This window comes from Triturus cristatus, chromosome 2_2, assembly GCF_964204655.1.
Source record: "Triturus cristatus chromosome 2_2, aTriCri1.1, whole genome shotgun sequence".
Taxonomy (NCBI): domain Eukaryota; kingdom Metazoa; phylum Chordata; class Amphibia; order Caudata; family Salamandridae; genus Triturus; species Triturus cristatus.
Genome location: NC_140582.1, coordinates 1,179,782,135 through 1,179,801,331, shown reverse-complemented (window position 1 = coordinate 1,179,801,331; position 19,197 = coordinate 1,179,782,135). Strand labels below are relative to the sequence as shown.

Here is a 19,197-nt window from a genome sequence, read left to right as displayed (position 1 = left end):
ATTGCCCAGAGTCACATGGTGCTGGGCTAATCTGCCGCCTTCACCCGAACCGTGATCCCCAGATTCCGGAGTCAGTCGCCCTGGCCGCGGCGCCACACCTCTTCCCTCTTACTGAATTTTACTGAAAGTTCTAATTACAAAATTATAAAAGTTGATCCAATCAAGGTTCTGCAACAAAGCCTCTTCCACTGCTTACCAGTATTAATAGTGCCCTGGGATGTATTTTTTATTGCTGATTTTTCGTAGACATCCCTTGTTTAGTGACCCTATACTTTGTCATTAATTAATATCACAGTGTGGTCACCGGTTTCCACCTCTACATCACCACTGTGTACACCTCCCTCCTACTGGTTTGTACTTTTTTGTTTCACTTCCCCCTATTGTGTTTTTACATAGCTGTGAATGGACTGCAGGATTATAATTTCAAACATGATATTAATTTGAGAAAGCATAAAATGATAGCACAACATTTTGTTATGTCATATACTTACTTTTAAGTCCAGGCATGCGCTGTGAGGCAGAACATGTCGCTTTGTTATATTTGTTTATTAGCAGTAGCACAACATGTTTCTTTTAAATTCGATTGAAATATGGTAAATGTACAAAGGGGGACCTCTCCTAATTTTTGAGAAATGAAAGGGGAAAACATGTGCACTGATAAGTGAGAAGAAGCATATGTAGTGCTTGATGACATATATAGTCACAAGTCAGTTTCAGTTGGTTAATAAAACATTTATTTTTTAATATTGCCATGCAAGATAGGTAATGTGTGCATGTTATGTTTAGAAAATGCGTTTTTATTTTCTGGTGCTTATCTTTGTTTTGGTATAGGTACTTGATTGTGCTGTGATAAGTGTCTATGCATGGCAAAGAAAGAGGAAAGCCTAATTGTCCTATCTTAGTGTGAGTGTTGGAAAAGGCCAGTGGTACATATCCGCCTACTTCATACGTGTAGTGGTCAACATTTCGTTCAGCTGTGAATGAGCCGCTGTTCTGTGGCTTCTTCGGAGCAAAATAACTATATAGAAAACAAGAGACTTTTGCGCATTTCTCGATTGCCTTGTTTTGCTTTCTTGTCATTTGAAACAATAGTCCAAAAATCTCTCTTTCTATGCTCAAGGGCTTGTGTTGGCAGCTCATTGAAGTAGCGGTTTGCTTGGGACCCATCGTGTGTGCATTGGCACCTATGCAGCGTTGAGAGTGTGCTCTCATTTGAATGGGGAGTGGTTTGGATTGTCATGCTCTTCCCTACTCGGGCGCAAACTCAGGGGAGTATATGTTTTTCTGACCCAGCATGCCATTCGCCTCTGCCAGTGGTGCACCAAATTTCAATGCACTCATCACAGACCTGGATTGCACGCTGGATTACTCTAGTACAGCAGTTGGGCTCCTCCGCACACTAGGAAACTAGTGAACATAATGACAATAACATAGATGTGAAATTGTGAGTGTGTGTGGCTAAGCTGATGGAAGGCGCGGAGCTGCTCCTGGGTTGGAGACAGGGTATCTTACATTGGGTTCAGCTTTTATAAACACAGCCCGTGGCCCGGTATGGGATGCGACTATATCTGAACAAAGGCCCATATAATGGGGCACAAGGCAGGGACACTCCTTGTCCCCAGTCTTTTTCGTCTTAGCAATGGAGCCTCCGGATGCAGTAAGGAAGAATCATGGGGTTTCTTCTACTAAGTAGATATCATGTTGTCTCCTTATATGCAGACAATACCATTTTGTATCTGAAAGGCCCAGGGGTTGCCTTTTACTGATGTAATTAACTTAATAACAGACTTTGGCTGAATGTTTGGTCACCATGTAATTGGGACAAATGGTTCCTCATCCCCATTAGACCAGTAGATCAACTTGAATATCTGCGGTCTACACAATCTCCACTCGCATGGAAATGTTATACTTTTAAATAACTGGGCGTCCAAGTATATGATCACAGGTTATGTTGGCCGAGTGGTGTCTGCATCTCGGCAGTCGATTGGGTTTTGGTGTGGTCTTCTGATCTCTCCAGTGGGATGTATGGCCATAGCCAAAATGGTACTCGGGCATAAGTACCACTTTGTAAAGGATGGGGGAGGGGCAGTGTTGGGGCGGGGGACGGGGATTAGGAAAACTCTAAAGCGGAACGTAGCCACCCTACCATGTTAGCGGCAAAAGTAAAGTTCAAAATATAGTTCAGTATAATGATACCCTGAACATCGCTGCCCGGCCTCCGGGATGTGGGCTCATGAGCTGTGTACGGCTGTCTAAATGGCCACGGGACATATGGCATTGTTGAAAGTGATGCAGGCAAAGTAAGAATGTATGCTGCTGCTATTATTGTTCTGCAATAAAAACGCTTTTACAAAAAAGAAAATAAGTACCACTTTGTAAAGCTACCAGATCTGTTGCCCAAGAAATTCTTTAGTGAATTGGACTCCTATAAGCTCGATTGATAAGAAAGCAAGTGGCTTTGGATAAACTTATACAACCACTGGACGAAGGAGGCATAGGCAGAATTACGAGGGTTACTACTTAGCTGCGCAGCTACAATGACCTATGAAATGGTTTTCGGATGCATTTTACCCAGAATATGATTAATTTAGAGCATTAGCAGGGAATATAATCTTATATGAAATGATACTGAGAAATACTAGGTTAGCTAAATATTACCCAGTCACTGAAAATGGTATGGTAATGCTGGAAGCGATTTCTGTGGCTTGACGTCCCGTTAGCTAATGCCTCAGAGACTCCTATATTGTGTCTTCTGGAATTTAAAGCATAAGCAAACACTTACAACATCCAGTCATGGACTGAGGCAGGCATACAGACCGTAGTGGATCTACACCAATGGCACACTTCTACATACCACCGACTTAGGGTCGCCTGTGGGCTAGGAGCGAGGCACTTTCTCACATACAACTCAAGATCAAAGCTGCAAACGGAGTGAGGAAAATAACCGCTCTAGGACTTCTGCACTAGACTCGTTAATTACATTCAGTAACGGAGGTCCTACTATATCTATCCTATATAAATAACACTGTATCCCATATTTCTACTCCAACATATATCTCATCAAATTTGGATGGGAGGGAAAGATTGGGCAGGCATTTAATGAAACAGCGTAGTCCGACATTGTGCGTTACACGAAGGTCATGTGAACCCCTGATTTAAATGTACCCAGTTTAATGATCTGCACCAAACTTCTTTGACACCCAAAATGATAGTGAAGCTGTATCCTGGTTTGGCAGACCACTGTTCACGATGGCTTACCCCACGGGCAGATTGTCATCATATTGTGTGGGATTGAGAGCTGCTTGTACAATTGTATCACTCCTGTCTGAATAAGCTTGTAGGAGGGCAGAACAGGATACTGTGACTTGCATGCTGGACTGGATGCACTGACATACATTCACTATGCACACCTGCAAGTTCATCGACTTGGGGCTGATGCTTGCTAAAAGGCATATAGCCATGGTGTGAAAGGCCAGACTTCCCCCAAATGTTAGAGCTTGGTCAGCAGATGTCAATAAATGGACGTGAGCGGAGGTAGCAGCTATTGTGGTGCAGTGAAGGCTACATGGTAGAGGAGGGATGCTTACAGAATGGAACACTATATTTTTGGCAGTGGATCTGAACTGATGACAGACCTCTGTGAGGGATGTCATGCCCTGGTGACACATACAGTGCAAGGAAGAGTACAATAGGTATGTGCTGTCGATGTGTACTCAAAGTCCTTATCCTCAGGACGCGTGGCTAAGCGGGGTCTTAACTGGCGTTTGTAGTGCTCATACGCCACTGGTTGATTATAACGCTCCGTCTTTAACCTGCTTGTGACGGAAGGCAGTAGGTTTTATGATGTTCTACGAATGTGCTGAACATTGTTGATTTTTGTAACTAGATGTCCAAGGGCCTAATTTGGGACTGTTATGTGTTTCTGTCTTTTCTTATCTCTTACCATGCCGGATAAATAGTGGCTTTAAGTGCACAGGGATGCCTATATAGTTGAGCTGTAATTTTCTAGTTTCAGTTTTCGTTAAAAAAAGAGCTGTAGTAAAATCTTGATAAATATACATTGAAAAACAGATGTGAAATTATGCACAATACCATGACTCATTTATTGCCTGTGTTGAAGGGAAATAAAACAAGTAATTATCCCCTCCCACCCCCAAATGGGGTGATATTCAGGTGTGCTTTCTGGTGTCCACACCTGAGGTTTTTCCACGAATGATGACCCAGCACGGCCAGCTGAAATGTAGTAATACACTGGTAGAACAAGAGTGCCATTGATCACAGTGCAAAAAAGGAAACTGAACCCCCATACCAACATTAGATCTTGATTAGAAAAAAAGAGCCAAATGTGGAGCCACTGCACTAGTGATCGCTACATCCATATGTTAACACACGCAGTGCACAGAATAATGCATACAATGAAAGTGCCCCACCTCTGATAGGATCATCACTACAGACTTTTTTCTTAGTGTTTTTTCTGTGTGGACATCTACATTGATATTGTGAGTTTGCATGTCACTTCTTGCTGCTATTTTTCTAGTTTTATGTCTGATTTATTTAAAACAACAATTGTGTAGATGGCAACAGAAATTGAACAAATGCTTAGTGGGTTGATAACGGTAATCATTTACACCCCAGTCTCACACTGGGCTTTAGAGCAGGACCAACATAGTCTGGAATTTTATGGCACATTTTGTTAGACTTTATTTCAGTCTATATTTTGAAAGCCTTTTTATCTACTTGCAGCTCAACGGAGGTCGACGACATGATAAGAAAATCCACAAATCTGCTCCTTACCCGAATATTGAATAACTGTTTACAGACTGTGATTAAGAGAAGGAACATTGGACTGACTGAGGTATGGAAACATAGTTTGTGAGCTTCCTTCCATGTCCCTGTGTGCTAATGTACTTCTGTGATATCTCATAACAGGATCTTCATCTTTGTCAGCCGTATCCAGTCTGTCTTCAAGACCACCACCCGTGAGGGCAGGCTGAATATTCTCCATAGTCATTTAGATCCTGGCACCTTTTGCTAGAGTGAACCAAGCAAGCTTGGTGTGGATATTTGTAAGACAAGACAGTTCCATGCTTCTAATCTGAAATAACAGGTGTCTGTGGTTGGCTTCACACATTCCTTCATAGCGTTAAAAATTGTAGATCTGAAGCAGTGACGTGAGAATCTGAATCTTCGTAGCCGTTTTTGGATCAGATGTTTCTGCCTAGGTGTCAGTGGAAGAGAGGATGGTCTCTGTGTGCTGTAACCCCTCTTCCACAGCCTTGCATGGACCTCTTCATAGACCAGGCTGGTCCTAAGGTCCTCACAAGTGCTCCATGGTCTCCTTTTGGTAGCTTGACCGATTTTAAAGGTTGGCCATGCAGAGGATCTGTGACATAGATGGAGGAATAAATAAACACAATACAGAACAGTTCAGAGGTAAGAAATCCTAGTCTGGTAGAAAAATAATGAAGAAATATTGTACTAAATTCCACTAAAAATTTAGGGGTGGAAATAGAAGAATGCAGGGTGAAAATAAGCTAAATAATGCAATAGGACTTTTTATTGTTTGCCCTGAAATAAACGGGTGGTTTAGTGTCCAATTGGACTCTGGTGATAAATATTCCTGATAACGTTGCAGACGATTCGCAAAGCCATTCGTGCACAAAAGTTTTACTATGATGTGCAAATGGCTGGTTTTAAGGATAGATACCTGTAAACTATCATTCAGTGTTCAAAACAGATGTTTTCACTCGTGGGTTCTAAAATTATGTGAGCTGATCCGATCCCTAGAGTGAGGATGTGCGGGTTTGAGAAAGAAAGAGTACGAACGTCCAAGGAATGCTACTTTCTATGTATACAAAGCCTTTCCAAGGGGCATTCCCACCATGTAAACAACGGGACATTTGCTCTTTTTAAGGACAGAAGTAAATCTGTATCTAGGGAGGGAATTGTGGGAGAAGGAGGTTCGGCGGGGACCAGACAACGCACATATAGATGTAGGCAAAAGGGAGTTTTTCTTTTAAAAATATTTTTCCTATGGAGGCTAAAAAACAAAGCGCTCCTTTTATAGGTATAGACATGTGCACATGTACATAATGTATATGTAATTATGTGTACATGCTTACAAATGAGATTACTCCTGAAAATTTGTGAGTGGCCTTGAAACTTTGTTGTAGGTCTACTTTTAGCGTATTATGAATGTTCATTAAGTGAATCAGTGCAATACTGGATATCAGAATGCTATAAAATATCTGAGCAGTAGGATACTACTACCAACTGCATGTTAATAAAAAATGATTATTTTTACAAAAGGAAAATGGTGCACTATAATTAGTCACATTGGCATCACATGTGACATCTGTTGAGGTGTAGCTGGCACAGAAGATTCCTGGGTGCTACTGTAAAATTGGGAATAAAACACTCTTATAGATCTTTAATTTCAAAAGCTAAAGTTGCAAAATACAAAACGGTACATCCAAGTGAAAGAGGACTTGTATTTATTTGGTCCTAAAGCTTACTATGCACGGTTGTGAACATCATTTTGCAGTGTGTATTTAAAGGGACATTGTGTATGGTCTTGTTCCTACTGCAAACGTTTCGCTACTAAGTTGTATTTACAGGATCTGAATTAAGCTTAATATTGGTGGCCAGATTTGCCGTATTGTGATGTATACCTCACATTCAGGTAATGGTATATGCATTATGAAAGTTGCACAGTCCAATGAGACCATTAGTACATTTTGTTCTGTTGGATACTACTGCCTGCAGATCCTTTAGAATAATTCAAGGCATATGACACGGACCCGGAGATCACTCTCTGAGGGGTATTTCCTCATTTAATTATGCAGTACCATGTCTCTATAAAAAAAATCGGGGATCTGAAAGAGCCTTCTAGCCACAGATTGCTTACCTTCGATTTATCCCCAGGTATCAGTCTGGATCCAGAAATGTTTCATGAGTAGTACCCTTGCGCGCTGGTAGGTGGCATAGTTCGACTCTGCGTGGCTTTATCCACTCCGGAAGTGATGAGTGCAGTGTCTATATTGGCGACACCCCAGCGCACTGACGTTCGTTCCTTTCTTTTCGCGCCAGTCATCGCAAATCCTGAGAGAGCTATCCCCAAACATTTTTTTATGTCTTTTTTTGACTTTTTGTCAAAGTTTTTTAGACTTGTCTCCTAGTGTGGCAGAGTTGTCAATGAGGAAGGCTGGATTCAAGCCATGTGGTGCCTGTCACCTGCAAATATCAGTAATGGTACCTATACCTAGTCTGTTTCTGCTGCCTTGAGCACGACCCTAAGACCTGCATCGATTGTCATGCTATGCACCCCAAGGCCTTGAGGGAGCAATCCCCTCAAGCTCTTTTACACTCAACGTGGGACGCCACGACGGTCTCCATCCCGGTTGAGAAGAAAGCCCTGGGATCAGTCGCGGAGCGATAGGTCTTCGTCGAAGTTGTCCCACTGCGATAAGTCCTACAAAAAGAAGAGCAAGAAGTTGAAGAGGTCTTCGACTTCACCCCGTCCATTGTAGTCATCTGACAAGATGAGGCAACATCGTCAGGCTACGGCCCATATCTCTCCCCCGCCTTCCAACACCCTCGCCTCTCCCCCCTGCCCCCCAAAAACTTGGACATACTGTAACAAGAGGCAGCAGCTCTTTTATTGAAAGGAGCTATGGAGTTATGCAAGGTCAGGAAAAGGGTCTGGCATGTTACGCACCTGACTATTTGGTGCTCATGAAGAACGGCGGTCTGCCTTTGATCCTGGACCTCAGAGATCTGAACTTCTACCTCTGGGAGAAAAAGCTGAAGATTCTGAACCTGGCTCAAGTGTTGCTGATGTTGGAATGTGGAGACTGGATTGTGTCCCTCGACCTGCGGTATGGGTATTTACACATTCCTATCCTGCGATCGCACCCAAAGTACTCGAGTTTTGTAGTGGGTTCTGCACACTACTAATTTGCAGTGCTTACCTTTGGTTTAACATGGGCATCTTGAGTCTTCAGGAAGGTAATGTCAGTGGTTGTAGCCCACCTCAGATGTTTGAGGACAATACCGGAATGATAGGATGCTCAAAGCTGGATCGCCATAAGTGGTTTTGCGCCATTTTGACTCCGCAGTGTCCCTACTGTTCGACTTTGGCTGTTCCATCAATGAACCCAAATCTCTCTGGCCCTCCCAATGAATCCAGTTCATACGCTTGGGTCGGTACTGTACACCACTCTGCTCTGAGCCTTTCCTCCCTCTCTGGGGATTCCGAACTCAAGAAGATGGTACTACCCTTCCAACAAGGCACATGAGTTCCAGTTCTGAAGGTCCTGAGATTTCTAGGTCTGTTAGATTCCTACATTCTCCTCGTCACACATGAATGTTAGCACATGAGAGCCATGCAGTGATACCGCTGCAGGCAGTGGCTACATTACAGGTAAGACCTGCCAGACTCCATTGTGATCTCCCCCAGCATTGCAAGATAGGTGAGCAAATTGCAAGCTCTTTAGTTCACATCCACCCTTTAATTCCTTTTTCCCTGATAAGCAGGTGTCACGAACCAGGGTTTCTTTCCTGCCAAAAGTTGTGACACTCTCCCCATGTTTTACAACCTCCACCCACCTCATCCTATCAAGGAGAAGGAGTGGTTACACAGGTTGGATCCTAGGTGGGCAGTCAACTAATACCTGGAGTACATGGCTTGATGGCCAGCTCTTTGTTGGGTACAGAAGTGCCAAGAAGGGGAAAGCAGTACAGAAGAGGACCTTTTCAAGTCTGGTCATACTTTGTATCAAAGCTTGTTACACTTTGGCCAATATGGATCCTCCAGGAGAGATGAGAACCCATTCCACTGGGGCCAAATCAGCCACTTTTACCTTTGCGAGAGGCGTCCCCATAGCCGATGTTTGTAAGCCAGTGATGTAGGTATGCCTACACTTTTGCCAAGCATTATTGTCTGGATCGCATAGCACGTAGGGACAGCCACTTTGAGAAATCCGTTTTCCAGGATTTCCTTGTCCAATCATCCATCAACCCTCCTCCTGTGCAGGGTCTTACTTGGGAATCTATTCTACAGGCGATGAATCTGCAGGTAGAGGTATCCATCAGAAATCAGAATATTTCTGGTGAATACTCCCATCTACTTGCAGATTCCTTACGACCCACCCGCCTCCCCATTTGATGGATGTGTTACAGAGAAGATTAATGAGGCTCCAAAATCTATTTTGGTACTGAGCTACTCTTCGATTTCAGTCTGTCTATTCGCTTCAAAGGTTGGGAAAAATGGATGGAGACAGGTCGTCATGCCAGGGTGGGCATATAGCATGGGTTCGTTGACATCATCTGACGCCACTTCTGGCATCAATATGAAGTCAGATCCTTTCCGGCCATTTGAGAGGTTTGAAGTTTTTGGATCAAGTCTGACACCTGGGATTATTCTGCAGGTAGATAGAGTATTCACCTGTAAGATCTTTATCGTAGTTAAGCAACGTTTTCATATCAGCAATCATTCACCTCATCTTAAAGTTATATGTTGCACAAAAACACCAGGACAAATCCATGATTTTTCATATCAAAGAATTGCTGTGGTTGAGCTTGCATTATGGAAGTAAGGGACCCTTATCCGGATGGGAATAGGGTAGCACATGCCCTTACATGCTCAGAGATTTTTCTTAAGGCACATAATGGATTAAGTAGTGGTAATTGTATTATTAGCTGGTGATCTTTGGCAACAGTATCTGTGGGAGTGAGTCATGTCTTGGAGGCTAGGGCAGGAGTGGTCTGCGGGTGGCAGTAGTTCAGAAAGGTCCAGGACATGCCAGTAGATTTGGTGGTACAACATAGCCTCTTGTAGCCATAAAAAAACTACTTTTTTTCTGGACATGAAACTGGCCTAATCGTCCACTGCTATGAATTCAAATACCTTGATTATGTTACTTTATGGTGCTGATGGTTTATGATTATAATTATATGTGATTCTAAGTTTAAGGTCTGTTGTTACAGTTTTTTATATGAAACCCTCTGTTTCCATTAGATGCCATTGTAACTCACTGTCTGGATTGCTTACCGGCAGTTAATACTCGAAGACCGCTTTTTATTATCCTAATCTTTAGATATTGAAGGCATGTCCACATCCTGGAGTGGTGTTTAAGTAATAATAGTACTTCCCATTAACTAAAATGAATATTACCATCTCTCTCTCCATTATTTGTAAAGTGTGGTTTGTTAAGAAATAATTGAGGCTGTATAAAACATAATGAAAGTATGTCACATAGAAGAAAAATTAATGAAACATTCAATACATATCTAGTACTGACAAATACAATCTATTTACAAATAAGCCACAAATTCAACAGACAATTCCAAGTGCAAACTATTTAGGCCATCTCCTAGCGGGGTATATCAAGCACAGAAATTCAATTAATCAAAACTCCACCTTTCAGTGAAATATGTCCCTCAGCCCATCCCTCTTCAACTTTTATATGACATCTCCTACACTGACGACATCCAACTCTTCCTCTCACTAACAAACGACCCAGCGACCATCAAAGACAGGTTCTAAAGTTTCATGAAGGATGTGGCTGTCTGGATGAACAACTGTCTCAAACTCAACACAGACAGACGGAAGTACTCATCTTTGGGAAAGGCAAGGACACCCTATGAAACAACAAATGATGGCCACCTGAGCTGGGTCCTAACCCCAAACCCACAGAATTTGCCTGTAACCTCAGCATCATCCTCTACAGCCAGCTATCCATGAAGAAGCAGGTCAGCGCTGTTTCCTCTGCTTACTTCCTCACTCTACGAATGCTCAGGAAGGTCTTCAGATGGCCAATCCAACACCAGGCGAACTGTCACACAAGCTCTCTTCACCAGCAGATGACTATAGCAAATCCCTCTACATAGCACTCACCGCCCAACTCATAAAGAAGCTCCAGACCATCCAGAACACAGCGCAAGACTCATTTCTCGACCTCCCCAAATAAACGCACATCACCCGCATCTTAGGAAACTCAATTGGGTACCAGTCGCAAAGAGATGCCAGTTCAAGCTGCTCACCCATGCTTACAAAGCACTACATAACAAAGACCAACGTACCTAAAAAGAACACATGAATTTACACCAATTTGCCAGGAAATTCCGTTCCAGATCACTCTCCCTAGCAGCTACCCAGCACATCCACGGGGCAAACAGCAGAGGCCAATCCTTCTCCCACCTGGCAGCTAAGACCTGAGACGCCCTCCCCCTGCACCTCGGAGCCTCAACATCGGTCCAGCAGTTCAGGAAGGACCTCAAGACCTGGATATTCAACCAATAGGAACAGGCAGCGTGATCCCACAGCATGAACCCACGGCGCCTTGCGACCCTCACGGGTGAAGCAGCCACTCTACAAATCCTGATTGATTGATGTGTTGCCTGTGATTTATAGAGAAATTGCAACAGAAATGTTATGAGTTTTTCAAATGTAAAGACGATGGGAGGTTTGAGAGATAGTTGTATGGCTTTATAAATCTTTCCCACTTGTAACCTTTGTGTTTTTTCTTGGAAGGCTTTTCATTACTGCTTAATGTACAATGACACAATTTCATAGGTGGATCACACCCAACCCACCCCCACCCCACCAGCCCATTTTGCTTAATAAGGATGATCAACTCTCCATATGATGGCTGCTATTCCTCATCATCTAATTGCATTAATGAATATTCCCTCCTATGAGTGATGTAGCGGATGTCACAAAAATCACAGGGAGCCATGGAATTCCTCTTTGTGGTCTGTGAAGATTGTCCTCTTTTTTTTCTCAAAATTCAACGGCTTTTGTATTTCATGGTTCTGAAAACACATTTGGCATAGTACCCCCTTTCATTTTTTGAACTATGGGAAATTCTTTTTTTTCTTTTTAATTAAGCCACTGTTGGGAATACTTTGTAAATTGAAGTGTGTTTTCGTACAGCATACCACACTTAGTTGAGATGTCTCCGTTGTGGCAGCACTATCGTTCGCATGAGAATTTGTTTAATTTAGGCAGAATAAATGCTATTATTTAGTTCCCTTCTTTGCTTTCTTCTCTTTTGTGTCTTCATGGTGTTTTTCTCGCCTCCTCCTCCTCACACCAGCTCTGATTTGCTCTTCTCCATTACCAAATTGTCAATTTCTGTCCCATAGACAGCAAATACTGCTGACTGTGTACACGTAGGGCTTCTCTTTGAGCCTATTTTGAAGTTATCATATGTGTTTTTGGTCACGCTTTTTTCATAACTAGGCTATGTATCGTGTGTACAAATGTTATTATTTTGCATTTATTTATATTTTAGGGATATCTTTTTGCTCCTTTTTGTTTCTATAATGTCATTAAGCGTGTTACAAAGCTAGTTCTGACATGCTGTTCCACATAGTAACATATGCTGGAGCACGCTCCCTTACACCAGCCTCTCAACTCTTTGTTGTAATGTGATTTTGGAGAATGACATCATGAGGGAATTTATTTCTGTTAAAATATCTGTTGTAAGAATAATTATGATTACTGATTTGGACTAGTACCGGGTGACTGGAACTATTCTTTTTGATGAGCCTCTACAAGGCGTGCATGTAAACTGAAGGACCGCGCGTGGAATACTAGAGCTTTTGTGGGGCAAAAGTGCTTTTACTAGTTGGAAAAATTGTATTAAGTTAGATGTATTCTCAAGACCGCAAGATCTGTCTAAATTCACATGAATGGCAGATCTCTGATTCAGAAGTAACACCTCGAGTAAACTCAATGTAACATGGGCTACGTTTCTGAATTCGTATGCTGTGCTTTATTAAAAATGCTGGTCAGCATGCTATATTATTGGTAAGGCTCCCGTCGCTTGCATTCTGTACTTTTAAGTTGTTTAGTCGATTGCTTTTCAAATCAATTATTGTATAATGTATTAAATTAGTAATTATTTTGAAAAGAGTATCATGATTTGTAGATGTTACAAATGCATTCTTGACAAGGTTACTGTAAATGTCATTCCCTCACTTAAAATGTTGTGTTCAAATATACAGCTAGCTGCACAATGTGCCACATCAGCACGGAAAATCCCCCGTGTCCATGAAGTTTCATTCTAGACTGTGTAGACTTGTAGTAACTCCTCGTGTGCGGAGGAATGCAAGGTGGGCTGGTGTTTTCAAAGCCTATGGCTCCAAGGCATGTCTTCCTGAGATCACCCCTCCTGTGGCATGCTTCAGCCATGGTTCATCTCTGCGATATGAGGGTGCGGGTACTGCTGACCTGCGCATCACCAGCCCCATCGCCACTGTTGCCTTTTAGTTCGACTTCCCAGCAGACGAGACCTAGATGTGAACTCCGATGGGAGGGTTTTCCCGTCACAGCCTCCTGCTGGTCCTTCCGAACAAAGACGGGTGCACTGGTTGAGCGGTGCGGGGAGGTCAGACGCCCACAGCTCGAGCGGTGCGCGGAAGTCAGACGCCCACAGCTCGAGCGGTGCGGGGAGGTCAGACGCCCACAGCGCGAGCGGTGCTGGGGGGTTCAGACGCCCACAGCTCGAGCGGTGCGGGGAGGTCAGACGCCCACAGCTCGCGAGGCCTCTATTTTGCCCAGCGAAAGAAGATGTAAACTTCTAACGTCATCGATCATCATTGTGGCATATTTTGCAAGCATGGCATTCATTCGAAAAATGAAAACAAAGAAAGATTGCGAGACAAAATCTTTTCCCTTCATTCTCCCACCCGCCGAAACACCCATTCTGTCGTGCACGCGGGTTTTTATCATAGATGTTTACTCTAAGGAAGACAGGTAAGTGAAACTTTAGATGAAGCATCCCAAAATGTGAATGCTTGACATCATTCCAATAATGGGTCAAAGTAACTCTGCGTGACTCGGAGCTGCGTGTGCACGCACGCGTGCGTGTGCGAGGAGGGGCCGGGGCTGCTCGCGTCTAGGGAGCTACCGTTTCCGCTGGGCTTTTCATTCTAAACAGCAGTACTATGCTAAGTACACCTTTCAACAAAGGTGAGAAGGGGGTCTAATTAAACCACCCTTCGCCGCGCATGAATGTAGCGGTTTTACAATAGAACCAGTCACTGCTGCTGCCCTAATGAGAGACAGGCTGATGCTTGCTTTAGAACAGGGATCTCTCGTCCGACACACTGCTCCCATCGTAGATAATTCATAGATTGTTAGTCCCCTTGTGCACAGAGGGCCGCCTTTAGTGCTGGTGGCGCCCTGTGCGACAATATTTATTGGCGCCCCCCCATAACCACCTCCACCACGGATTCTCTCACTAGCACCCTTTAACAGTGAGCAAGTCTCCATAACCACACCCTCTCAGATGCATAGAATTAGTTATATAGCGCCACTCATACCAGTGTAGGGTGTCCGAGCACTTTGCATCACACGCACATTACACAGAGACAATCAATCATACGTGTGTAAATCAGTGTATAGGAAATGTTACATAAGCCAAAGGACTAAAAGTGTAGGAGTCACATGTCATCCATACTGGTAGGCAGTATAGTTTAAGAGTTCCTGGTGTGGAGAAGCACACACACAGAGTCGAAAAAGAAACAGCATAGTTGGGAGTTTTCTTTAATAATTAACCCTTTTTGCAACATTAATCAATGTTCTAATAATGAATACTTTGCAGTGTGTATGCAGTTCTGGGATGAGTTAATAGCTCACTATTCTATACTAGGAGTTTAAGTTATAAATTGCAATTAACAAAAGGATGTCTCTATTGAAATCAGTAATCTGCTGATCTGTTTACATGATATGCACTCTGTAATCTACTTGGTACACGTTCTTTGCAGCAGGCATATTAACCCTCTGCACTAACTTCACCTAAGTCAAAACCTCAACTATACAACATTCTGATCTCTCTCCAGGAAGATAATTAATCACACAAGTTATCTTGACATTTATGTGAGGCCTGGTAATTGCCGGGAAAAGAAACGCTGCAGCAGGTGCTTCAAAAGCATAATAAACTTTCAAACAGGGCGCCCCCAGGAAGCCAGCACCCGGTGCACCGCCCTAAAGCCGGCCCTGTGTGCACACCATATCAATATTAGTCCCTATTATGTTTGCTTTTGTCTTTTTTTTTTTTAATGAAATAGGATAGCATTGTAAAATAAATTCTGGGTTTTTTTTTGTTATTTTTTTTTATATGGATCAACTCTTTTTATTAATTTGGTCTACTGTATCCGATCACCTACGTCCACTGTCCTGCGAGAGGGAGATGAACATAAAGCAAACACTAAACCACTATCACCTTATCAGTCTCGACCTCTCCTGTCCCTCCTTTGCTCCTGCCAAAAGAAGTCGAGTCGGGCTCAGCAGGTGTTAGACTAACTTGTGTTATTTAGCGCTTCCCAGGCATCTGTGAACCGCCCTTTGGAATTATCTGTACCACCCCAAGATATTTGTAGCATGTTAATACCCTAAATTCATTGGAGCGTGGGGGCCTTGATAGCTCTCGTTGGACACCTGAGAGATTAAAAAAAAAATGGCTGAAGGCAGTGGACAGCTTGGAGTTGGCATTATGTATAGTGATAAAATATCACTGTTAAAAAAACATTCTCAATAAAACAAAGTTTAAGTGACGTTACAGTTAGGCGAGAATGTCTTTAAAACATACTGTTTTAAACTAAAAAACAAAACATTGAAATGCAACAATTCTAGTTAGCCAGGCCGCATGTTGTCATCAGTGAAGTCATTTCAGATGGTGTACAGATGTTATCAGTGGGGTCATAGAACATGTAATGAATGATGCAATATGTGAAGTAATGAGCAATGCATGACACTTTTGGATATAGGACAGCTTCCATCTTTAATGTTTTGGAGACACATGATTTCATGTTGCGCTGGATCTACCTGCAGTATTCCACTCCAGACCACGCCACTCTTCTGACTCTGGTCAGGAGATCATTGTGCATGTGGGTGCTGACAGTGACGCACTGGAAGCCTTCCTTTGCCAAAGAGAGACTGGTGGCTGGAGCTGGAAGGGCAGAGTTGCTGTAAGCAGAACAGTTCCCTCAGGGGTCTTGTCTTCCTGTCTTTATGTGCCAGTCCCTTCCTCCAACTTTTGAAGGATCTAGGTGTGGAATTCCAAAGCTATGCTAGAATGAAAGAAACTCTTGGCAATGCACAGCATTAAATGGTGAGCATTTGGCTCATGCTGGCAAAATGGAATTCCTCATTGCTGTCAGTAGTTACTGCCTGAAGAAAACAAAGTATAGTGTGCAATATTGAATCAAGAATGATAGCTTTGCTGTCGGTGTCAGTGATAAGGTCACCCAGCCTTCACTCAGCATTACACATTTTAGTTCCATATGATACCCTTTTCTGTTTCATATGGTCTACTTTACTCATTGAGGTAATTCACAGCATTTCCTCTCCGAGGAGGTCAGAGTGGTTTTCTCCCATCCTTCCATTTTATCTCCAGGACTGCACTGGAATAAACTGCTCACAGGTCACAGTGGTCTTCCATGTGCTAGGAATCACCACTCTGGGCCTGGATGCCCCGCAAGTTGTGTTTTCCCAAGAGTAGTTATACTGTGATGTGTCTTTGAAGTCAGGGGTGGTTTAAGGGTTTTCCCTTTGATTCACAGATATCTCCCCTAAATTGTGGGTCTATCTGCTACGGGGCTTGGATTGTAGATCTTAATCTTTAGTGGGGCTTGATCCGGCCACCAGAGGCCAAGTGTCAAAACCTCTCTCTTCAATCTATCCCATTTGGCCCTAAAATGGCAGAATACTGTTCTTCTAGTGGTATGACTCCCTTACAGGTGCAATTGCACACACCCGTCCTTCGACGGCAGACTGAGCACCTTGCTATTAGCACCATAGGTGCAAGCACGCAGACACAGGATTGCAACGACAGGCCTAACCCGATCCAGATAAGCACTCATGGGCCCGCAATGGCAGGCGGGACACCTATCCAAAATGCCATAGGCGCCAAGTCATTCTCAAGCCTGCCGTCGCAGGCTTGACACATTTTGGAAACAGCATAAAGGTGGGTGCGCATACCAAAGCCTGTAACAGCAGGCTGGACGCAAAGTCAGCACCCCACAGGTGCATCTGCGTACTCCCAGGTCTGCGTTGGCAGAACAGCCCTTGTTTCAGAACACTTGTGAGCGCCTCTTCCTAGCTTGTGTAGGAAGACGCTCGCTCTTCCATTCTGCCTTGGCAGTGAGGATGTGCTCTGAGCTCTAAGATCACACAAGAGTATCAGTGTCACTCCAGCAGTATCTCTTAGGAACAGCTAAACTCCAAGGCAGGGGAAGCCCCACGCGAGGGTGCCTCACTACCTGGCAGGGAACATTTATATGTATTCGCCCAGACTTTAGCGTACCATCCCCTCTACGCCTGTCAGTGATTCCGGGGGGCGGGGGGGTGGTGCCCTCATGTTATGGGATGACTGTGAGAAGTTGGCCTGATATATGATGTCACTAATTCTAGTGTACACCTTGTATCAGTCCAAACAACCCTTATGGTGATTGGTTGTAAAGTCAACCTTATAGACCAGCTATCCTAGTGGTAGCATGGACAAGAGCAGTCTTAGGCTAAACTCTGAATGGCATGTGAAGCCAGCTGTTATACCATATATAATCCCTTGAATACCAAATGAAAGGACACCACAACAGATATATATATAAAATAAAGTGTATTTATTCTAGTCAAACCCTCAGCACTCTTTATGAGATTCGAGGTAAGTACAACACAGTCTTATTCAAGCATACATTAAGTCACACAGGTAAGTAATACAGTTAGGCCCTAGGGGCCACGCAAACCATATACTAAGTAAGTGGTATAAGGACCACTGTCACGGAAATAGGATAGGCCTAGGGAATCGCTGGGGCTACACTATACTACCAAAGGTTAGGAAGTGGGAGGCCCACAGGATTCAGGTGCAGAGTGGAAACACTCACGCGTAATGCGTATAATCGATAGAAATAGTACAGTTTAGAAATGAGCAGTTTTAGGACACTTCTGGAGTAACTAGAAAGTCGAGACTCGGAAACTAGACCCTAGGATAGTCACTACCCTTGTGAGCACCGGAGTACCCAAGTTACCTAGCCCACGGGCTGCGGGTGCATAGGTGTGAACTTGCGTCGGGTTTCGTCGTGGACTTCTATGGATGCCTGAAGGAAAGTTGCTGACAGGCAGTCAGTACAGAGTGTCCGGTGGATCCCAAGGCCGGGATCAAGAAGGAAGGATACCTGCAAGCAGAAGGGACAGAGTCTGGGTCACTAGCCAGTAACCACGTGGAACCAGGAAGGAACCAGGCGATGTCGGGAGATTGCAGGCGAAGAGGTGAAGCTTGTCGCAGCAGCCACGGGTATCAGGAGACGTCGAGGACGACCAGGAGGCGAGCTGTCCCACGAAGGCTCTTGCTGTCGGCGGCGTCTAAGTCGAACTAGGACTCACCAAGCCTTGGCAAGCGGAACCCACGAAGAATGGAGGACTTGCTTCTGGTGCAGACCAGGAAGGTCTGGGGTGCTTCTCTTTTGCAGAGGAGCAGGAGCCAGTCTGGAGGAGCCAAACCAGCAGTGGAAAATCAAAGGTGTGTCGTCGCAAAGGCCGTTAGCCAATGGGCAAGCAACCGGACAGACGCGGCAAGCAGGAAAATGCAGAAGGGCCCCACGCAGGACTCGTGGAGTGTGGGGGGCTGATCTTCGGTGCAGATGGTGCTTGGGGGGGGGAGGGGGCTTTCTCAATCCCCGGTGCACAACTTCGAGGGTGCCTCAGAAGCTGCGCTGGAAGATACTCGCCACTTTTCCCAGGTAGCCGGTCCCACGTCTCCCGTGGCCTCCACGGATCTCAGCTCGGCTGGGGATGTGGATCAGGGTCGGAGAAGTCTGGAAGTCAAGGCTCTGGTCAGGCTCTGCAGTCGGTCCCTCGTAGAACTTCAGCAAAGCAAGGGGTAAGTCTCTTGATGGTGCCTGTTTGCACAGGGTGGCCACTCCTTGGCCACAAGGGAGATTCTTCAGTCTTCTTCTTTCATCGAATGTCGAAGGTCCAGAGTTTCTGTTCAAGTTGCAGGTTCAGGATAATCTAATTTAGCAGGGCCCAACTAGCTACTAATATACTGGGCTAGTGGGCTGGGCTACCTGCAAGGTCCCTCCTATGGGTGGGACCAGGAAGGGGAGTGGCTACACCCCCTTTCCTTTGTCCAGTTTCGCGCCAGAGCTGGGGCTGGAGTGCCCCAGCACCGGTTTGAACTGGACTATGCA

General features: G+C 44.3%; 1 protein-coding gene across 2 annotated transcripts in view; it reads left to right on the top strand.

Annotated features, from left to right (window-relative positions):
* The window catches only part of EXOC6B (exocyst complex component 6B), a 1,605,823-nt gene that overhangs the window by 682,389 nt on the left and 904,237 nt on the right, over positions 1 to 19,197 (top strand). For both annotated transcript variants that reach the window (XM_085642756.1, XM_085642755.1), the window contains exon 16: positions 4,744 to 4,855. In XM_085642756.1, coding sequence (XP_085498882.1) covers positions 4,744 to 4,855 — 112 coding nt within the window. The remainder of the gene's footprint in view (positions 1 to 4,743; positions 4,856 to 19,197) is intronic.